We start from the raw sequence: 15,831 nt of genomic DNA on the forward strand, positions 1-15,831 counted from the left end.
TGGAGGAAACCAGTGGTCTTGGGGTAATTTCAAAAGTTGGGCGGGGATGGTAGAGATAAGCAGTGGGGGATACTGACCCCCCCCTGTGGAGCAGGGAGGAACTAAGGGGGCCCCTGTCTGTAGACCCAACAGAGGTGGGGGAGGGGAGTCAAACCGGAAACCATGGGGTTTCTGAGAAAGCCAGAGGGCAAGATGTAAGAGATAGGAATGAAGTTGAGGAGTATGGGAAGGTGAACCCCAAAGACTCAGAGGGGATGATGAAGGGGCTCAAGGGACCCTAGATATACACTACTCCCCCACCTCAACTGTTCTGAAGAAGGAAGGGGGTGCCTATGGGGGAGGGGCAAAATAAGAAGAGGAAGTAGAGAAAGAGGTGGGGAGAAGATGATGCAGAAAGAAAAGGAGCAGAAAAGAGGAGGAGAGGACGAGGGGAACAGGAGAAGGGGAAGGGAAAGGGGCAAGAGGAGGGAGAAAAGGACTAGCATGAACAAAGGGGGTGGCGGAAGGGGAAGATGGAGATGAGGTAGGTGCAAAAGGAGAAGGGGAGTCAGACAAGGCAAAGGAAAGTTGGGGGGGGGGGGCGTGGAGAAGGAAAGGCAAGTAAACGGAGGAGAAGAAGGAGGACAAGAAGGGGCAGGAAAAGAAGAGGCAACAAGAAGGTAGAGGACGAGAAAGGATAGGAGGGGAGTGAATGGGAAAGAAGGCCTGGAGAGGCGAGAAGGAAAAGGAGAAGATGGGTAAGAAAAGCAGGGAGAATAGTTGGGAGGAGAGATGGCATAAAGGGAGGGGGGGAGGTGATCAAGGAGGACAAGAAGTGGAAGATGAAGAACAACAGAGGAAATGTGAGAGAGAACCAAGAGGAGAAGAAAGAGGAGGGAAGGGGTATAGAGAAGCAAGAAGCCGAGGAGAGTCTGTGTGGAAAGAGGAGACAAGGGGCAGGATGGTCCCTGAAAGGATGTGCTGGAAGACCAGGGAGAGATAGAGGAAGAATGAAAAGGGAGGAGAGAAAGGAAGAAGAGGAGGAAGGGAGTCACAGGCAGATGGAGAGAAAGAATACGGGGAATGAAAGGAGAGGGGGAGAGAGGAAGAAAGAAGGGAAGGAGGCGGGAAAAGATGAGAGGAAGATTTCTGTGTCTGAACCTCACCCTATCCTCATAGGTTAACCTCCAGAGGCCCCATGGAGTTCCCTGGCCTGGGAGCCCTGGGGACCTCAGAGTCCCTGCCCCAGTTTGTGGATCCTGCCCTAGTGTCTTCAGCACCAGAGGCTGGGGTCTTCTTTCCTTCTGGGCCTGAAGGTTTGGATGTAGCAGCCTCCTCCACGGGCACCGCCTCTGCTGCTGCAGCTGCACTGGCCTACTACAGGGATGCTGAAGCCTACAGGCATTCCCCAGGTAACTGTTAGATGACCATCTAGGTATTGGTTAGATGCTGTTGGGGTTGCCTGGCTAGAAACTATCCATATACATGTGCTGATCACTCCCCCTAGTTTAAGCCCAGACCTGAGAATCCCCATATTCTTCAACCTGCCATATTAGGGTAGCTATATTGAGAAGCAATATTCAAAGCCTGTGGTGGCTATCCAACTTGTCAAGTGGAATTCCAAATTGTAACAATCATTCTCAATGCCCGTTAGAAAATCCTTAGAGGTTATTGCAGTGGTTCTTAACCTTCCTAATGTTGTGACCCTTTAATACAGTTCCTCATGTTGTGCTGACCCCCCCTACCCCAAACATAAAATTTTTTAAAAATCATTTTATTGGGGGCTCATACAACTCTTATCACAATCTATTCATCCATTCATTGTATGTCAAGCACATTTGTACATTTGTTGCCCTCATCATTCTCAAACCATTTGCTTTCTATTTAAGCCTTGGTATCAGCTCCTGATTTTTCCCCTCTCTCCCCACTGCCCCTTCCCTCATGAACCTTTGATAATTTGTACATTATTATTTTTTTGTCACATCTTACACTGTCCGATATCTCCCCTCAGGGAGGAGGTTGTATATAGATCTTTGTAATCAGTTCCCCCTTTCTACCCCACCTTCCCTCCACTCTCCCGGTATCGTCACTCTCACCACTGGTCCTGAAGGGATCATCCACCCTGGATTCCCTGTTTCCAATTCCTATCTATACCAGTGTACATCATCTGGTCTAGCGGGATTTGTAAGGTAGAATTGGGATCATGATAGTGGGGGGGGGCATAAAATTACTTTCGTTGCTACTTCATAACTGTAATTTTGCTACTGCTATGAATCAGGCAACCCCTGTGAAAGGGTCATTCTACCCACCAAAGAGGTCGTGACCCACAGGTTGAGAACCGCTGGATTATTGAAATTGCAAGAGTGACCAGTGGAGGGTAAGATTTAAGAGTCACCGAGTGGTTGTCAACTGTTCTAGTAACCTGTGGGAAGGCTGGAAACTTCACCACCGTATTGGGGCTGTTAGACACCACTGCACTCTGGAGTGGGAATGGGTGACCCAAGACTGATCTCTCCTCTACTCTCCTCCTTCCTTCTGGTAACCATTCTCCAACAGTCTTTCAGGTGTACCCATTGCTCAACTGTATGGAGGGGATTCCAGGAGCTTCACCATACGCTGGCTGGGCCTATGGCAAGACGGGGCTCTACCCTGCCTCAACTGTGTGTCCTAGCCGTGAGAGCTCCCCTCCCCAAGTCCCTGATGATCCTGATGGGAAAGGCAGCACCAGCTTCCTAGAGACCTTAAAGACAGAGCGGCTGAGTCCAGACCTCTTGACCTTGGGGCCTGCACTGCCTTCATCCCTCTCGGTCCCCACTGGTGCTTATGGGGGCCCTGATTTTTCCAGTACATTTTTCTCCCCCACTGGGAGCCCCCTTACTCCAGGGACCTATTCCTCCCCCAAGCTTCGTGGAACTCTGCCCCTTCCGCCCTGTGGTGAGATTCTCAAAAAGGGACAGGGAGGATGAGGTGGGGGCATGGTCCAAGGCAAAGTTGAGCTGAGCCTGACTCCCTCTTCCTCTCTACCCACCCCACCAGAGGCCAGGGAGTGTGTGAACTGTGGAGCAACAGCCACTCCATTGTGGCGGAGGGACAGGACGGGCCACTATCTATGCAATGCCTGTGGCCTCTATCACAAGATGAATGGGCAGAACAGGCCCCTCATCCGGCCCAAGAAGCGTCTGGTAAGACCCTGGGCCTGTCCCTACTCTATGCGGGAACTATTCTTACTCTGTCCACTGTCATGCTCTGTGGGACTCCCTAACCTCACATTATACTTAATGCCATCATGCTTTGCCATCACACTTACAGGGATCAGCTGCCCACCCCTCTTTCCTATTACCACACAGAAATCTATGCCCTTGTCACATACAGACAAAACTTCCTGTCATCTTGCGTAGAAATCCCCGCCTTTCTCTCAAACAGGAATCTCGGTCCTCACCCTATACAGAAAAACCTTATCTTTGCTCTGTATCGGAACCTCTGTCCTCCTATTGGAATGCCTGTCTTTAGCCAATACAGGAACCCAGGTGTGTACAGGAACTCCTATCTTCAACCCTTTGAGGCTTCAAACGGGAATCCTTATCCTTAAATCATGCAGAAGGCTGTCTGTACTCTGTACAACAGTAATTTTATCCTTTTCTTCACAGTCAAATCCTCTTTGGAGCACTTCAAAATAACTAGCTCCTCCAGCTCCTCTCCTAGATATACTGATTTAATTGTACTTGAGTACTGTCTGAGCATCAGGATTTTAAAAATCATTTTATTGGGAGCTCGTACAATTCTTATCACAATCCATACCTACATACATCCATTGTGTCAAGAACATATGTACATTTGTTGCCATCATCATTCTCAAAACATTTGCTTTCTACTTGAGCCCTTAATATCTGCTGCTCATTTTCCCCCTCCCTCCCCACTCCCCCTACCTCATGCACCCTTCATCATTCATAAATAATTATTAATTTTTCATATATTACACTGTCTGACGTCTCCCCCGCCTTCTTCTCTGCTGTCCCTCCCCAGGGAGGAGGCTATACGTAGATTCTTGTAATCAGTTCCCCGAGCATCAGGATTTTAAAAACTCCCCAAATGATCCTGATGTGCAAAGTTGAGAGCCAATGATATGTAGACTCTTATACAAAAAAAAAAAAAATCCTTATCCCATACAGGAAGTCTCAACTGCATTTCATATAGAATCTATAGTCAACAGCCTGTAAATACCCATCCTCATCCTGTACAGGAGCCCTGCCTTCAACTTGACCCTCATCTCTTGAGTTATCCTGACATACTCTGTGAGCCCCCTGTCCCCTACTTCCATTTTTATCACATCCTCTCATCTCCTAGATTGTCAGCAAACGGGCAGGCACCCAGTGCACCAACTGCCAGACAACAACTACGACACTGTGGCGGAGAAATGCCAGTGGGGACCCTGTGTGTAATGCCTGTGGCCTCTACTACAAGCTACATCAAGTGAGATCCTATCCCTCTAAATCTCCCTTCTCTGACTTTCCTGTCCTCACACCATATAGAAACCCTGTCCTCACACCATCTTACCCTCCTCATTCTTCTCTAGCTCTACCCTGAACCTTCTCTTACTCTCATAACCCCTACTCCCCTCTTCTTTCTCCCTTTACTTTTTTTGCTCCCCTTCTTTTGCTTTCCCCCTTCCCTATTACTTCCCTTTCTTTTATTCTCCTCCTTCCTCCTGCCTTCTCTTTTAGTCCTCCTGTTTCACCCTTCTTCACCTCCTTTCTCTCTTCCACTCCTTCCTTTTATTCCTCTCTTCTGCTCACTTCTTCCTTCTCTGTCTCCTATCTCCTTCCAGCTTCTTTCTTCCCCCCCCCTTCAGTCATCAGGTAATTTCTACTTCCCTGCCTTAGACCTTGGACAGCTCCTATTATCCTTGGAGGCTTTTCTAAATGCAAGACCTCACAATATCAGGATTCCTTAGAAAAAAATACCTGTACCTATTCCTTGAGCCAAGTCCCTATTCATAAAAAAGTGGGTGGAGGGGTATGTCTAGTAGAGACATAGAAAGGTAAAGGTCTGGAGTTGGGAAACACCCAGGGTCTCATTTTTAACAGGTGAACCGGCCATTGACCATGAGGAAGGATGGTATTCAGACTCGAAATCGCAAGGCATCTGGAAAAGGGAAAAAGAAAAGAGGATCGGGTCTGGGAGGCACAGGAGCAGCTGAAGGACCAGCTGGTGGTTTCATGGTGGTGGCTGGGGGCAGTGGTAGTGGGAATTGTGGGGAGGTAGCCTCAGGCTTAACTTTGGGCCCACCTGGTACTGCCCATCTTTACCAAGGTCTGGGCCCCATGGTGCTTTCGGGGCCTGTTAGTCACCTTATGCCTTTTCCAGGACCCTTGCTGGGCTCACCCACAGGCTCTTTCCCCGCAGGTCCCATGCCCCCCACCACCACTGCCACTGTGGTGGCTCCACTGAACTCATGAGGGCAGGGGTGGTGTCCTCACCCCATTTAAGAACAGCTGTTGTAGCTTGTTGCAGTCTTTACAACCCAGCCACTGGGCCCCAGACACCTTCCAAGCTTTTGTACAATAAAACCACCTAAGTTCTGAAACTGGATGTGTGACTCCATGTGTGACAAATGAATCACCGTGTTAGGTGGTGTGTATGTCATCGTCTGTAATTATTTAATGACAATCTGTGGCTGTAAGGTGTAATGGAGGTCTCCTTGGTGCCTTGGAGGCTGTAGACTCCTCTGTGACACTGCATGACATGTCGGTGCAAAACTGTGTGTGGCAGCATACAGGTTGTATACCATGATATGAACATCCATACATCAGGGTGAGAGGCAGCATGTCCTGACTGGTTGTGACTGTGTGTGACTGCAAGCACAGTGTGACTGCAAGAGACAGGGCAGAGAAGAGCACCTAAGGGGCTGTGCTGAAGGAACATGCACAGTTGTACTAGTGTGATCACGCATGGCCCTGGATTATCTTTGAGACAGCGTTGTCAGGATACCTGCCCTAACACATCATCACAGGTCCAGTAGGCGCAATTGTACAGCGATAATAAGTAAAGATTATAGTAAAGTCATAAAGAGCATGAGAGATAGAAGAGAGAAATAATGGCGTCAGACACATTTAGTGGTAGCAATGCTCACCTCAGCCTTACTTGGTGGTCCACATGGAGAGAGATAGTCAATGCTAACCAAGGCTTTTATATTCTCTGGAACATGCAAGCCCCTAATTACAGGTGAAGACCTACGTCACAGGAAAGGGTTGTGCTATACGTAATACAGTAATGGAAGGGGGTGGTCTAGGGGTATCCACACAATACGAAGAGGAGGGATTGGGGATATACATGTGGCAGGATGGACGGATCCTAGATTCAGGATGGCAGTTTAACTTGGATGTCACTGAGCCGGTTTGACCTGTTCCCTGACTCAACTGATAGAAACTATTATCGGTTGGGTGTGAACTCCACCTACAGGAACCAAATCCATGACTGAAGGCCTGTCCACTGTCCTTAACAGCAGGGAGTGGGACCTACCTTAGTCTGGTGACTGATTGCCTTTAAGGAGGCTGTCTGTAAGCATCTGACCTACCCATATATGCTAGCAAAAGGCCCCTAATGTTTGGCATGTTTCTGGGAGAGACAAAACTGGGGAAAATTATCTTTATAATCCCATAATTCCCCATTTTGTTTTATATATAAAATTCAAAAGAGCCACATGGGTAACATGGTTATTTTTTATACAATGAGAGCTGTCAAGGGAAAATGTAGTGATCCAATTAATATAGCCAAAAATTCAGGCTTATGGTAAACATTTTGAAGTCAGGCATGAGGGATAAAGTCCCCCTATGCACATCTGCTATTGGAGGAAGGTAAGAGAGGGATTGGATGCCACAGTGGAAAGAAATGGAGTCAATAGAGTCTACTTCTATAGGGAGATTGAATCAACCATGTGTTCACACGGACTAAAAAACACTTAAAAATACACTCAAAAAACCATGAAATGTGTCTGACTACATTATTTTTCTCTCTCTTCTATTTCTCATGCTCTTTAAGACTCTACTATAATCTTTATTTATTATCACTGTACAACTGCGCCTACCGGACGTGTGATGATGTGTTAGGGCACATACCCTGACATATGGCGCCCATTACGTGTGGCCCTGTAGGAAAAGAACTCTTTGGAGTTAAACCCCATGTAACAATTGTACAGCCTCATCCATCAGACAGTAAGGGTGAATCAGGAAAAACTTTTTTAGAGTTTTTTTGTTTTGTTTTGTTTTTTAGTCCGATGAGATATGGGTCAGGCAAAGAGCAAGGATACAGAGCACGGTATCACTCTTTGCCACCTCTTGAAGAAACAAAATGTAGTGGTAAGGAATAAGACAATGAAAGTTTCTTAAAGTGGTAAAGAAATTTAATCCTTCTTTTCAGGGGTCAGGAGACTTGGATACGGAGATCTGGGACAAGGGAGCCATTAATTTAAGAAAAGCTCACAGGGAAGGACAGAGCATACCCATGGAGACCTAGGAGCTGTGGGTGCAGATTAAAGCAGTGTTGGAGCCGCTGCAGGGTGAGAGAGAGAAGGCACAAGACCAACAGAGAAGTGAGAAGCCTCTAATCTACACAGACTTAAATCAGGTGAGAAACAGGTAGAATGAGTATCATCAGGCAGAAGAGAAGATTTTAGGCATAGCTGAGAAAACAAAGTTTGAATCAGGAGATAGCAGAGTATAGCACAGGGAATCACAATAACAACAAGCAAGCCAGTGCTGGAAGAGAAGAGATTAAATCCAAAGAAATGCAAATAGAGATTTAACCTAGAAAGTGAGAGGCAAAGTCAGGAAGTAGGAAAGCACCTTTGCTCTCACTGTGGAGAAGAGAATAGCTCAAGAAGCAGACTTAGAATTCAGAATGGCTTATCCCATTAGAATTATAGACAGGGAGCCCGACAAGCAGCACCCCGGAAGGGAATCAAGAACGGTGATATACTGTCTTTCCCTTTAAGCTACTGCAAGATCTCAAATAAGCAGTATTTAGTTATGGTCCAGATTCACCAATTGTAACTGGTATGGTCAAACCTATGGCAGAAATGGAATAGTGGATCCTGGCAGACTGTAAAGCTTTGATGAAAATGTGTTTTTCCCCTTCAGAATCTTTGCAATATTAAATGCTATGGAACGAAGCAGCCCTTGCACGAGCACGCAAAAATGCAGAAGAGGACATAGATATAGGGGTTCATCAGCTGCTAGGAGATGAGCATTACATCACAATTGAGGCATAATTAAACTTTGATGAGCAGACTTTCACACAGGTATGGGAAGTCTGTCTAAAGGCCTAGGAGAAATTAATACCATCAGGAAGCAGATGGCCAAGTTACACAACAGTAGAGCAAAGGAATGATGAGCCTTACATAGACTTTATATCCAGGTTGTAGGATGCTGTCCACCAGAATGTGGTGGACAAAGGGGCAGGGGCAGCGGATAATCTTATTCGTACATTAGCATTTGAGAACTCGAATATATCATGTCAAGCTGCCATATGCCCTTTCAAGGAACAGAGCACGCTGTTAGATTATATCAGGCTATGCAGGAATGTAGGGTCAGATGAGCACAAGGCAAGCTCATGGCTGCTGCTTTGGCAAGTTACACCAGACCCAAAGGAAGATGCTTTACATGTGGAGCAGAGGGACATTACCAGAGAGACTGCAGGCAGATATCACAAAAGAACAGGACAATTCACAGGGGGAAAGACCCAGGGAAAGAGTCCAAGGAAACTGGATTTTGCTCCTGCTGCAAGAGAGGTAGTCACTAGGCAGAGCGTGGTCATTCAAAGTTTAGCAATAGAGGACATTTACCTTGAAGTAACGCCCAGCCAAAAAACGTGTAGCGGGGCGTACTCTGAGCCCCTTGAATGGAGTGCAGGTAATAGAGGAAGGAGCTTGATACAGACCCCACCCAGCAGAGCACAACAGGCAAAATATCTGCCTGCCAGAGCAAAGAAGATCTTAGAGAGAAACTGCAGGTATCCCCCAATCTCACAGCAAGAGACCTGACCTAGCCAAACTTGCAAAAGCCCAGCCTCTGTTCTGAGACCTGTGAGTTTGATAAACCAAGAAAACGCGCAGAAGCCCTCACAGCAGTTTGTTGATTCTAAAAAGCAGGAGCCTCTTATTGAAAGAGTATTACAGTTTCTCTCAGGAAGATTTAAACTAAATAGGGAATTCAAATTGATACTGGAATTGATCAAGTTGTAAGGAAAAGCCAAAAGCTGTGATTAAGTCAGAAATTATTAAGAGCGGTAATTGGGTCCGCTATCTAAAAGAACTATGGGATGTTTATTAGGAAAAGTCCAACCTAAATTCTCAAGGTGTTTGGATTGTTGCTGGAATTATTGATCAGAGTTATGAAGAAATTAAGGCAGTAATAAAATCTGATATACCATGACTTATAAAGAAAGCTTAAGCCAATTTTTGCTTCCTTGAATTTCTAGAGTAAAAATGTATACCTATCAGGAAAGTGTACTTAAGTCCTGACCACCCTTTTAAACCAAGGGGTCTTTTGGAATGCTGTTGTGGGGAAACAACAGTGCCCCCACATGGAATTAGAAATTGAAGGGAAAAGGTCTTGCAAATCTGGCTTTGGGGTCATTTTCTTAGGGCATCCACAAGGGCCTAAGACCCGCCCATTAACTTCCCCTAAATCTAGCATGGAAGGAATGAGTGAAGTTAATCGAGACAGAATATTGCAAAATTGTAAAATCATACAGTGTAAAGAGCCTGTAAACTTATTAGTAAACTTGGAGAAAAAACTGTCTGTTTGGTAAGTTACTTCAAGAACAGCTGAACAAATTTATTAAGATTTTTTTCGGTCCTGTAAATCATCCTGAGTTAGTTAGCTTTCTTAATTCTCTGAGAGCTGGAAGCAGAGATTTCCATAACAATTAAGGCTATCTAACTAGTAGGTTTACTGGTTCAAAACCAAATCCATGACTGCAGGCATGTCCATTGTCCTTAACAGCAGGAGCGGGCCTACCGTAGTCTGGCGTCTGAGCCTTTCGGGAGGCTGTCAGTAAGCATCTGACCTCCCCCCATATGCTGGCAAAAGCCCCTAATGTTTGACATGTCTTTGGGGGAGACAAAGCTGGGGAAAAGTCTCTTTATTATCCCACACAACGTGGCACAAGAAGATGGTCACTATACAGTTTTAGAAGGTTGAACAAGAAGTGGGTAGGACGTGTGCAGTTACGTAGCAGTATGGCGTGAGGATCTATGTGTCTGGTAATGGCAGTATTTCTCTGCAAGCCTGTCTGCGTGTTCATGTGCACAATGAACATCTCTGAATGGCTGACTATGTGAACATTTATTTGTGGAGGTATCGGTATGTATAACTTCAGTCGGTGCAAATTAGAGACCATCACCCAAGAGACAAAAGACAGGTTTAGGAAAGGAAAAGAGGGAAGGGGTGGGGCTGAAAGTGGAGCCTTTGTGGTGATCAGAAGGGCTGTGCAGGACTGTTGTCAGTTCCTCTTTCTGCCACTCACTTCTTGGCACTGTGGCCCCCCCACCCCACCATTTAGCCTGCTGCCCTGTAGGAATCAGTAGAGAGAGGAGGAGACTGTGAAGGACAAAAGAGGCTTTGGAGTTAATATTTAGACTTTAGTAGATGTGGAGCTCCCCATAATGCCAAATCCCTCCCCAACACACGGACTCACCTGGGTGAGTTGCTCCACCCATAGTGGAGACTGCCTTCCAATTAAATAAAAAATTATATGGAAACATACTCAGAGCTAGATAATTTCCTAACCAGATCGACTCAGAGGCCACACAGCAAGGGACAGAGTCATGGAGCCAGAACTCCTGGCTTAGGCCCTCCCCTCCCCTCAGTACTTATGACAATAGGCAGCACCATTTCCTGAGACTGACTAGGAGGTTGCTTTTGTTCCTTGACACTTTGGGGAGGGAAACAAACAGCAGAAAGTACACTCATATTCATCTTATTAATGAAAGAAGGAGGCTCAGATCTGATGACTATCTTCCCATGGTCACACAAATACTAGATTATTTGGATGAGGCAGCCTCCAGGCAAACTGAGTAATGCTCATATTTTATTGGGGTGTTCCTTTGTTCAGGAAACCTTTCCTTATCATTATACAGGAACCTCTGATCTGACTCTGTAGAAATTTTTGTCTAAACTTCAACAGAAATCATTTCCCTCACTTATAAGAATCCTTGATCTGGTTATTATTTATAGGGAACCCTGACCATTCTCTCTGGAAACACTATCCTGATCCTGAACAGGGAGGCCTGATCTGATTTTTTATAACAACTCTTGCCCACATCTTATCTCAGAGGCCCCACCTTCATCTTGTAGAGGAACCACTGTCATGATCCAACAGAAGAAACACTACTTTGAATCTCAAAGGAAGCAAATATCCTAACTATAGGATCATTGTCTGCACAAGACTCCATGATTCTCAGTAGGAATCGGTGTCTTGAGCTGGTACCGAAAACTTTTCCCTGAAACTCAACAGGAACCTTTGATGTGAATCTTGATAGGAATCTAAAAATCTATATCTGAATCCCTGTGAACATCTATCCTGTAGGTGTATAAGAATCCCTAACCTAACCCTCTGGGAAACTACCTCTGATCCTGTACAGAAATATCCGTCCTGAGTAAGTTGTGATCATCTGGCTGTCTCAGAACCCACTCTTCTGAACTCAGGTCAATCTCATCTTAACCGGTATAGAAAAAACTAATTCGACCTCACGCTATCCGTTATCCCCCACACTTGCCTTACCAGGTAACAGAAATTCGCTTGACCTCAGACAGGGAACACTGACTTGATCCTGTATAGAAACCCTTATCCCTATAGAGTATAAGAATACCTTAAAGAGAATTCTCCACCAGAATGGCAAACAAACACATGAGGAAATGCTCACCTTCACTAGCCATCTAGGAAATGCAAGTCAAAACAACGATGAGATACCATCTAACACCCAGAACTGTAGCCCAATTGAAAAAACTGAGAACAACAAATGCTGGAGAGGGTGTGGAGAGATTGGAACTCTCCCACACTGCTGGTGGGCTGCTAAATATGTGCAACCACTGTGGTGATATGGCGTTTCCTAAAACAGATGGCAATAGAAATACCATATGACCCAGCAATACTATTGCTGGGCATATACCCCCAAAGAGATAAGAGGCAGATCATGAAGAGACGTATGCTCTTCCATGTTCATTGCAGCACAGTTCCAATAGCAAGAAATTGGAGACAGTCTAAATACCCATCCACAGACAAATGGATTAAAAGAAAAAAAACAACTTTGGTATATATACACAATGGAATACTACCATACCTATAAAACAGTGATGAAACACTTCATGACATGGAAGGATCTGGAAACCATTGCGTTGAATGAAGTTAATCAACCACAAAAGGACAAATACTGTACCAATGCATTGCTGTAGAGACAAGCACTAGGACTGGCGCAGCCTCAGGCTTGCAGGTCATCCAGCCTGCTGGCCAGCGCAGCCAGACAGCCTGCTAGAGAGCCCAGCTTGTACTAATCATCCTCTCCAGGTAGGTATTGTGAAGGTCATTTGGCAGATGGCTCCTCACGTCTGCTGGGATCAAATTGTCAAGGGAGGGGGAAGGGATGTTGCCCACTAGTGGCTGCCATGCAAAGTCATGACAAGATTGCCCTGGAAAGGTAGACATCCCTATCAGAGGGATGAGGGATACTGATGGGAAAGTCAAGTGAGGAGAAGGGAAAGGGAGCAGACAAGTCTGGACGAACACAAGTCAAGTGCATGACTGTGGTAGAAAATAGGGGAGGACCAACTTCCAAGTGGAGAGTGGGAGGATGACCAACAATACATTTAAGGACCCTACGGAGGCGTATGCCTGGTAATATGCACCTAAGAAGCCATGTTGGCCCGAGTTTCTGTGCACACACAACACTCTCCAAACCACTAGGTAAACTGGACCCTGCCTCAACTACACCTGTAACTTGAGGACTTAAGACTAAAAGTTCAGAGTGTTTGAAGAAGCAGAAGACAGCTATACCAAGAGAATTGAAGAAACATTGGTGGACAATGTTGGTGGACAAATATTGACTCAGTACATTAATACCCTACTTGCTAACATAAGATATATATTATTCCGGCAGACCTGTGATTGACATTGTCAGTGAATATTATTGTAATTTTGCCTGACAACCAACTTCTGTTGTTTGTGTAAGTAGCCTCCAGACACGTAAGGATTTATTCTGTACAGGGGAATAATTCAGGTATTGCAATATGTAGTCAGTCTACACAGGCCCAATATCCCACCCTTAACAGTGTCTTAAAAATTAGTACCACCCCCACAGGGGGAATGAACAACAGAAACATGGATGAAGGGAAACAGTGGTCAGTGTAAGATATAAAAACAGTAATAATTTATAATTTATCAAGGGATCATGAGTAGGGGAGAAGGGAGGGAGGGCAAAAAGAGGAGTTGATACCAAGGGCTCAAATAGAAAGCAAATGTTTAGAAAACGATGATGGCAGCATATGTACAAATATGCTTGAAACAATTGATATATTGAATGTTATAAGAGCTGTAAGAGCCCCAATAAAATGATTTTTAAAAATTAGTACCATTAACTAGTCAATGACAATATTAACAGAAGATCCTTATGCTCCAGGGAGATGATCGATAAGATTTGCTACCATAAATTAACAAAAAGGTCTCTAAGGGGACCCAGAGGCAGACCAAAAACATATATCCAAGAGTGGATAACTTAGTACACTATCCATTATACTATTATTCATATGTATAAATTGCTTATGACTATCCTTCTAACCCCTAAACTCAAAGGTATTATTAATCATAAGGATCTGATATATGCAATCACATGAAATGTACCTTGAAAAATGTTATCCTGAATGAAATACATTGTACATGTGAAAACAGTTGGAGTAACAAACTGTCTAAAGAAAATTTTCCCATAAATAAAGAAAATGGGATTATGGAAATAAAAGACATATAATGTCACATGTGTGATTTAAACTTTTTAGGTAGCCACATTAAAAAAATGTGAAAAGGACCAGTGAAATGGACTTAAATCATATATTTACTTTAAATGTCTTCAAACATTATCATTATAAATCCAAATGTTATCATTTCAACATGCAACCAATATAAAATCAAATATTTACATTTCTATAGTGAGACTTCAATATCCAGTGTGAATTGTACACTGACAGCACATGTCAATTTAGACTAGCTATACTTCAAATGTTCAACAGCCACTTCTAGCCAGCATTGGACCACCTAGCTTGATGGACTCACAAGAATCCATAGCAGACAAGGCGAGCAGGGCTCATGGCCAAATCAAAAGCCGTTCCTTATCTGTGGATTTGCTCTATCTTTCTGAACTTCTTTTCTAGTTATGAATCAGAATCGACTCAATGGCAGTGGGTTTGGTTGGTTTGGTTTTGCAGTTAGATGTAGATTTATGACATCGTTGTGGCCAATCAAGTGTTTTTTTTTTTTTCAATCAAGTGTTTGAAGTGTTATACATCACTCCTAAGCCTGGCCCATAAAAACTTGTCCATAATTCTCCTCTCTCTCTCTTTCTCTTTTTCCCATCTACTAGCCGAATAGCAAGAACTCTAAGGAGGTAAAGGAGAGCAAAGCTACAAAATGGAAGTTTTCTTGGTCCATGTATCAAATATATAGATTGTGGTAAATATATAGCAAATATATAGATTGTATTTTGTGTGAGCAAGGAATAATTACTTTGTTAAAGCCTCTGAGATTCCAGAATTGCTTGTTACAGCAGCTAGCATATTTATACTAATTAATAGCAACTTCTTTACCTGAATCTGGACATAAATACCCGATCTTACTGTTTATATCAGGGTTGGGGAATGTCTGATCCCAGTGCCATATAAGACCTGAGGGGGGAAAAAAAAAGACCTGAGAAATCATCAATCTCAGCTAATGTCACATGACTCACCAGTTCTAGCCATCACATTCTAAAACCCAAGACTCACTCATCGTGTCGATACCAACTCATAGCGACCCTATAGAACAGGGTAGAACTGCCCCTGTGAGTTTCCAAGACTGTCACTGTTTACAGGAGTAGAGAGCCCCGTCGTTTTCCTAAGTCATCACATTAGGGGTGAGTTCATTAAACGTTTGAACAGTATGGCCTGAGAATGGTGTTAGAAATATCTAAATGGTAGAGAAAAGGTTCCCCACCCCTGCTTGGTAGAGGGTCAGTAAAAAAGAGGAAGGCCCTCAATGAACTGGACAGACACAGTGGCTGCAGCAATGGGCTCAAACATCAGAACAATTGTGAAGCTGGTGGAGGACCAAGCAGTGGTTCATTCTGTTGTACATAGGTCACTATGAGTCAAACCACCTGGATGGAGCTTAGCAACAACCACCATGTAATCTTTGAACCTGTGCAGAAACCTGTGGCGTTGGACTCCCGGATGTCTTTGTAGAAACTTGTCATATTGCAGTCTTCTAGCCCCACCCATAACTTGTAAAGGGACCTCGAGTTTAGAACTCTCTAGAAATGCCTATTTTATGGGAACCTCTATGCTCTCCCCACGAGCCTTGATGACATAGTAGTTATGCATTGGGCTGCTATCTGAAAGGTCAGCAGTTTGAAACCACCTTAGGAGAAAGATGAAGTTTTGGCTCCCGTAAAGAGTTACAGGCTCAGAAACACACAGGGCAGTCCTACTCTGCCCTACAGGGTTGCTATGTGTCAGAATTGACTCAGTAGTAGTGAATTTGTTGTTGTTGTTGTGTGTGTGTGTGTGCTCTCCCTGTCCAGGTGTGTTTGCCTGACCTAGAAGTGACCTGGCC

General features: G+C 44.6%; 1 protein-coding gene across 1 annotated transcript; it reads left to right on the forward strand.

Annotated features, from left to right (window-relative positions):
• The first annotated feature begins 1,177 nt into the window (after nucleotides 1-1,177).
• On the forward strand, nucleotides 1,178-5,435 carry GATA1 (GATA binding protein 1). Its single transcript, XM_075539474.1, has 5 exons — nucleotides 1,178-1,391; nucleotides 2,536-2,913; nucleotides 3,016-3,161; nucleotides 4,324-4,449; nucleotides 5,064-5,435. Exons 1-5 carry the CDS (start codon nucleotides 1,178-1,180, stop codon nucleotides 5,433-5,435), a joined length of 1,236 nt encoding a protein of 411 aa, XP_075395589.1.
• The last annotated feature ends 10,396 nt before the right edge of the window (nucleotides 5,436-15,831 follow it).

This window comes from Tenrec ecaudatus, chromosome X (assembly GCF_050624435.1).
Source record: "Tenrec ecaudatus isolate mTenEca1 chromosome X, mTenEca1.hap1, whole genome shotgun sequence".
Lineage (NCBI taxonomy): Eukaryota > Metazoa > Chordata > Mammalia > Afrosoricida > Tenrecidae > Tenrec > Tenrec ecaudatus.

Coding starts and splice junctions, on each gene's coding strand:
- GATA1 (XM_075539474.1), top strand. CDS start 1,178: ATGGAGTTCCCTGGCCTGGGAGCCCTGGGGACCTCAGAGTCCCTGCCC. Junction 3,162..4,323: donor TCCGGCCCAAGAAGCGTCTG/GTAAGACCCTGG, acceptor CTCATCTCCTAG/ATTGTCAGCAAACGGGCAGG. Junction 4,450..5,063: donor TCTACTACAAGCTACATCAA/GTGAGATCCTAT, acceptor CATTTTTAACAG/GTGAACCGGCCATTGACCAT.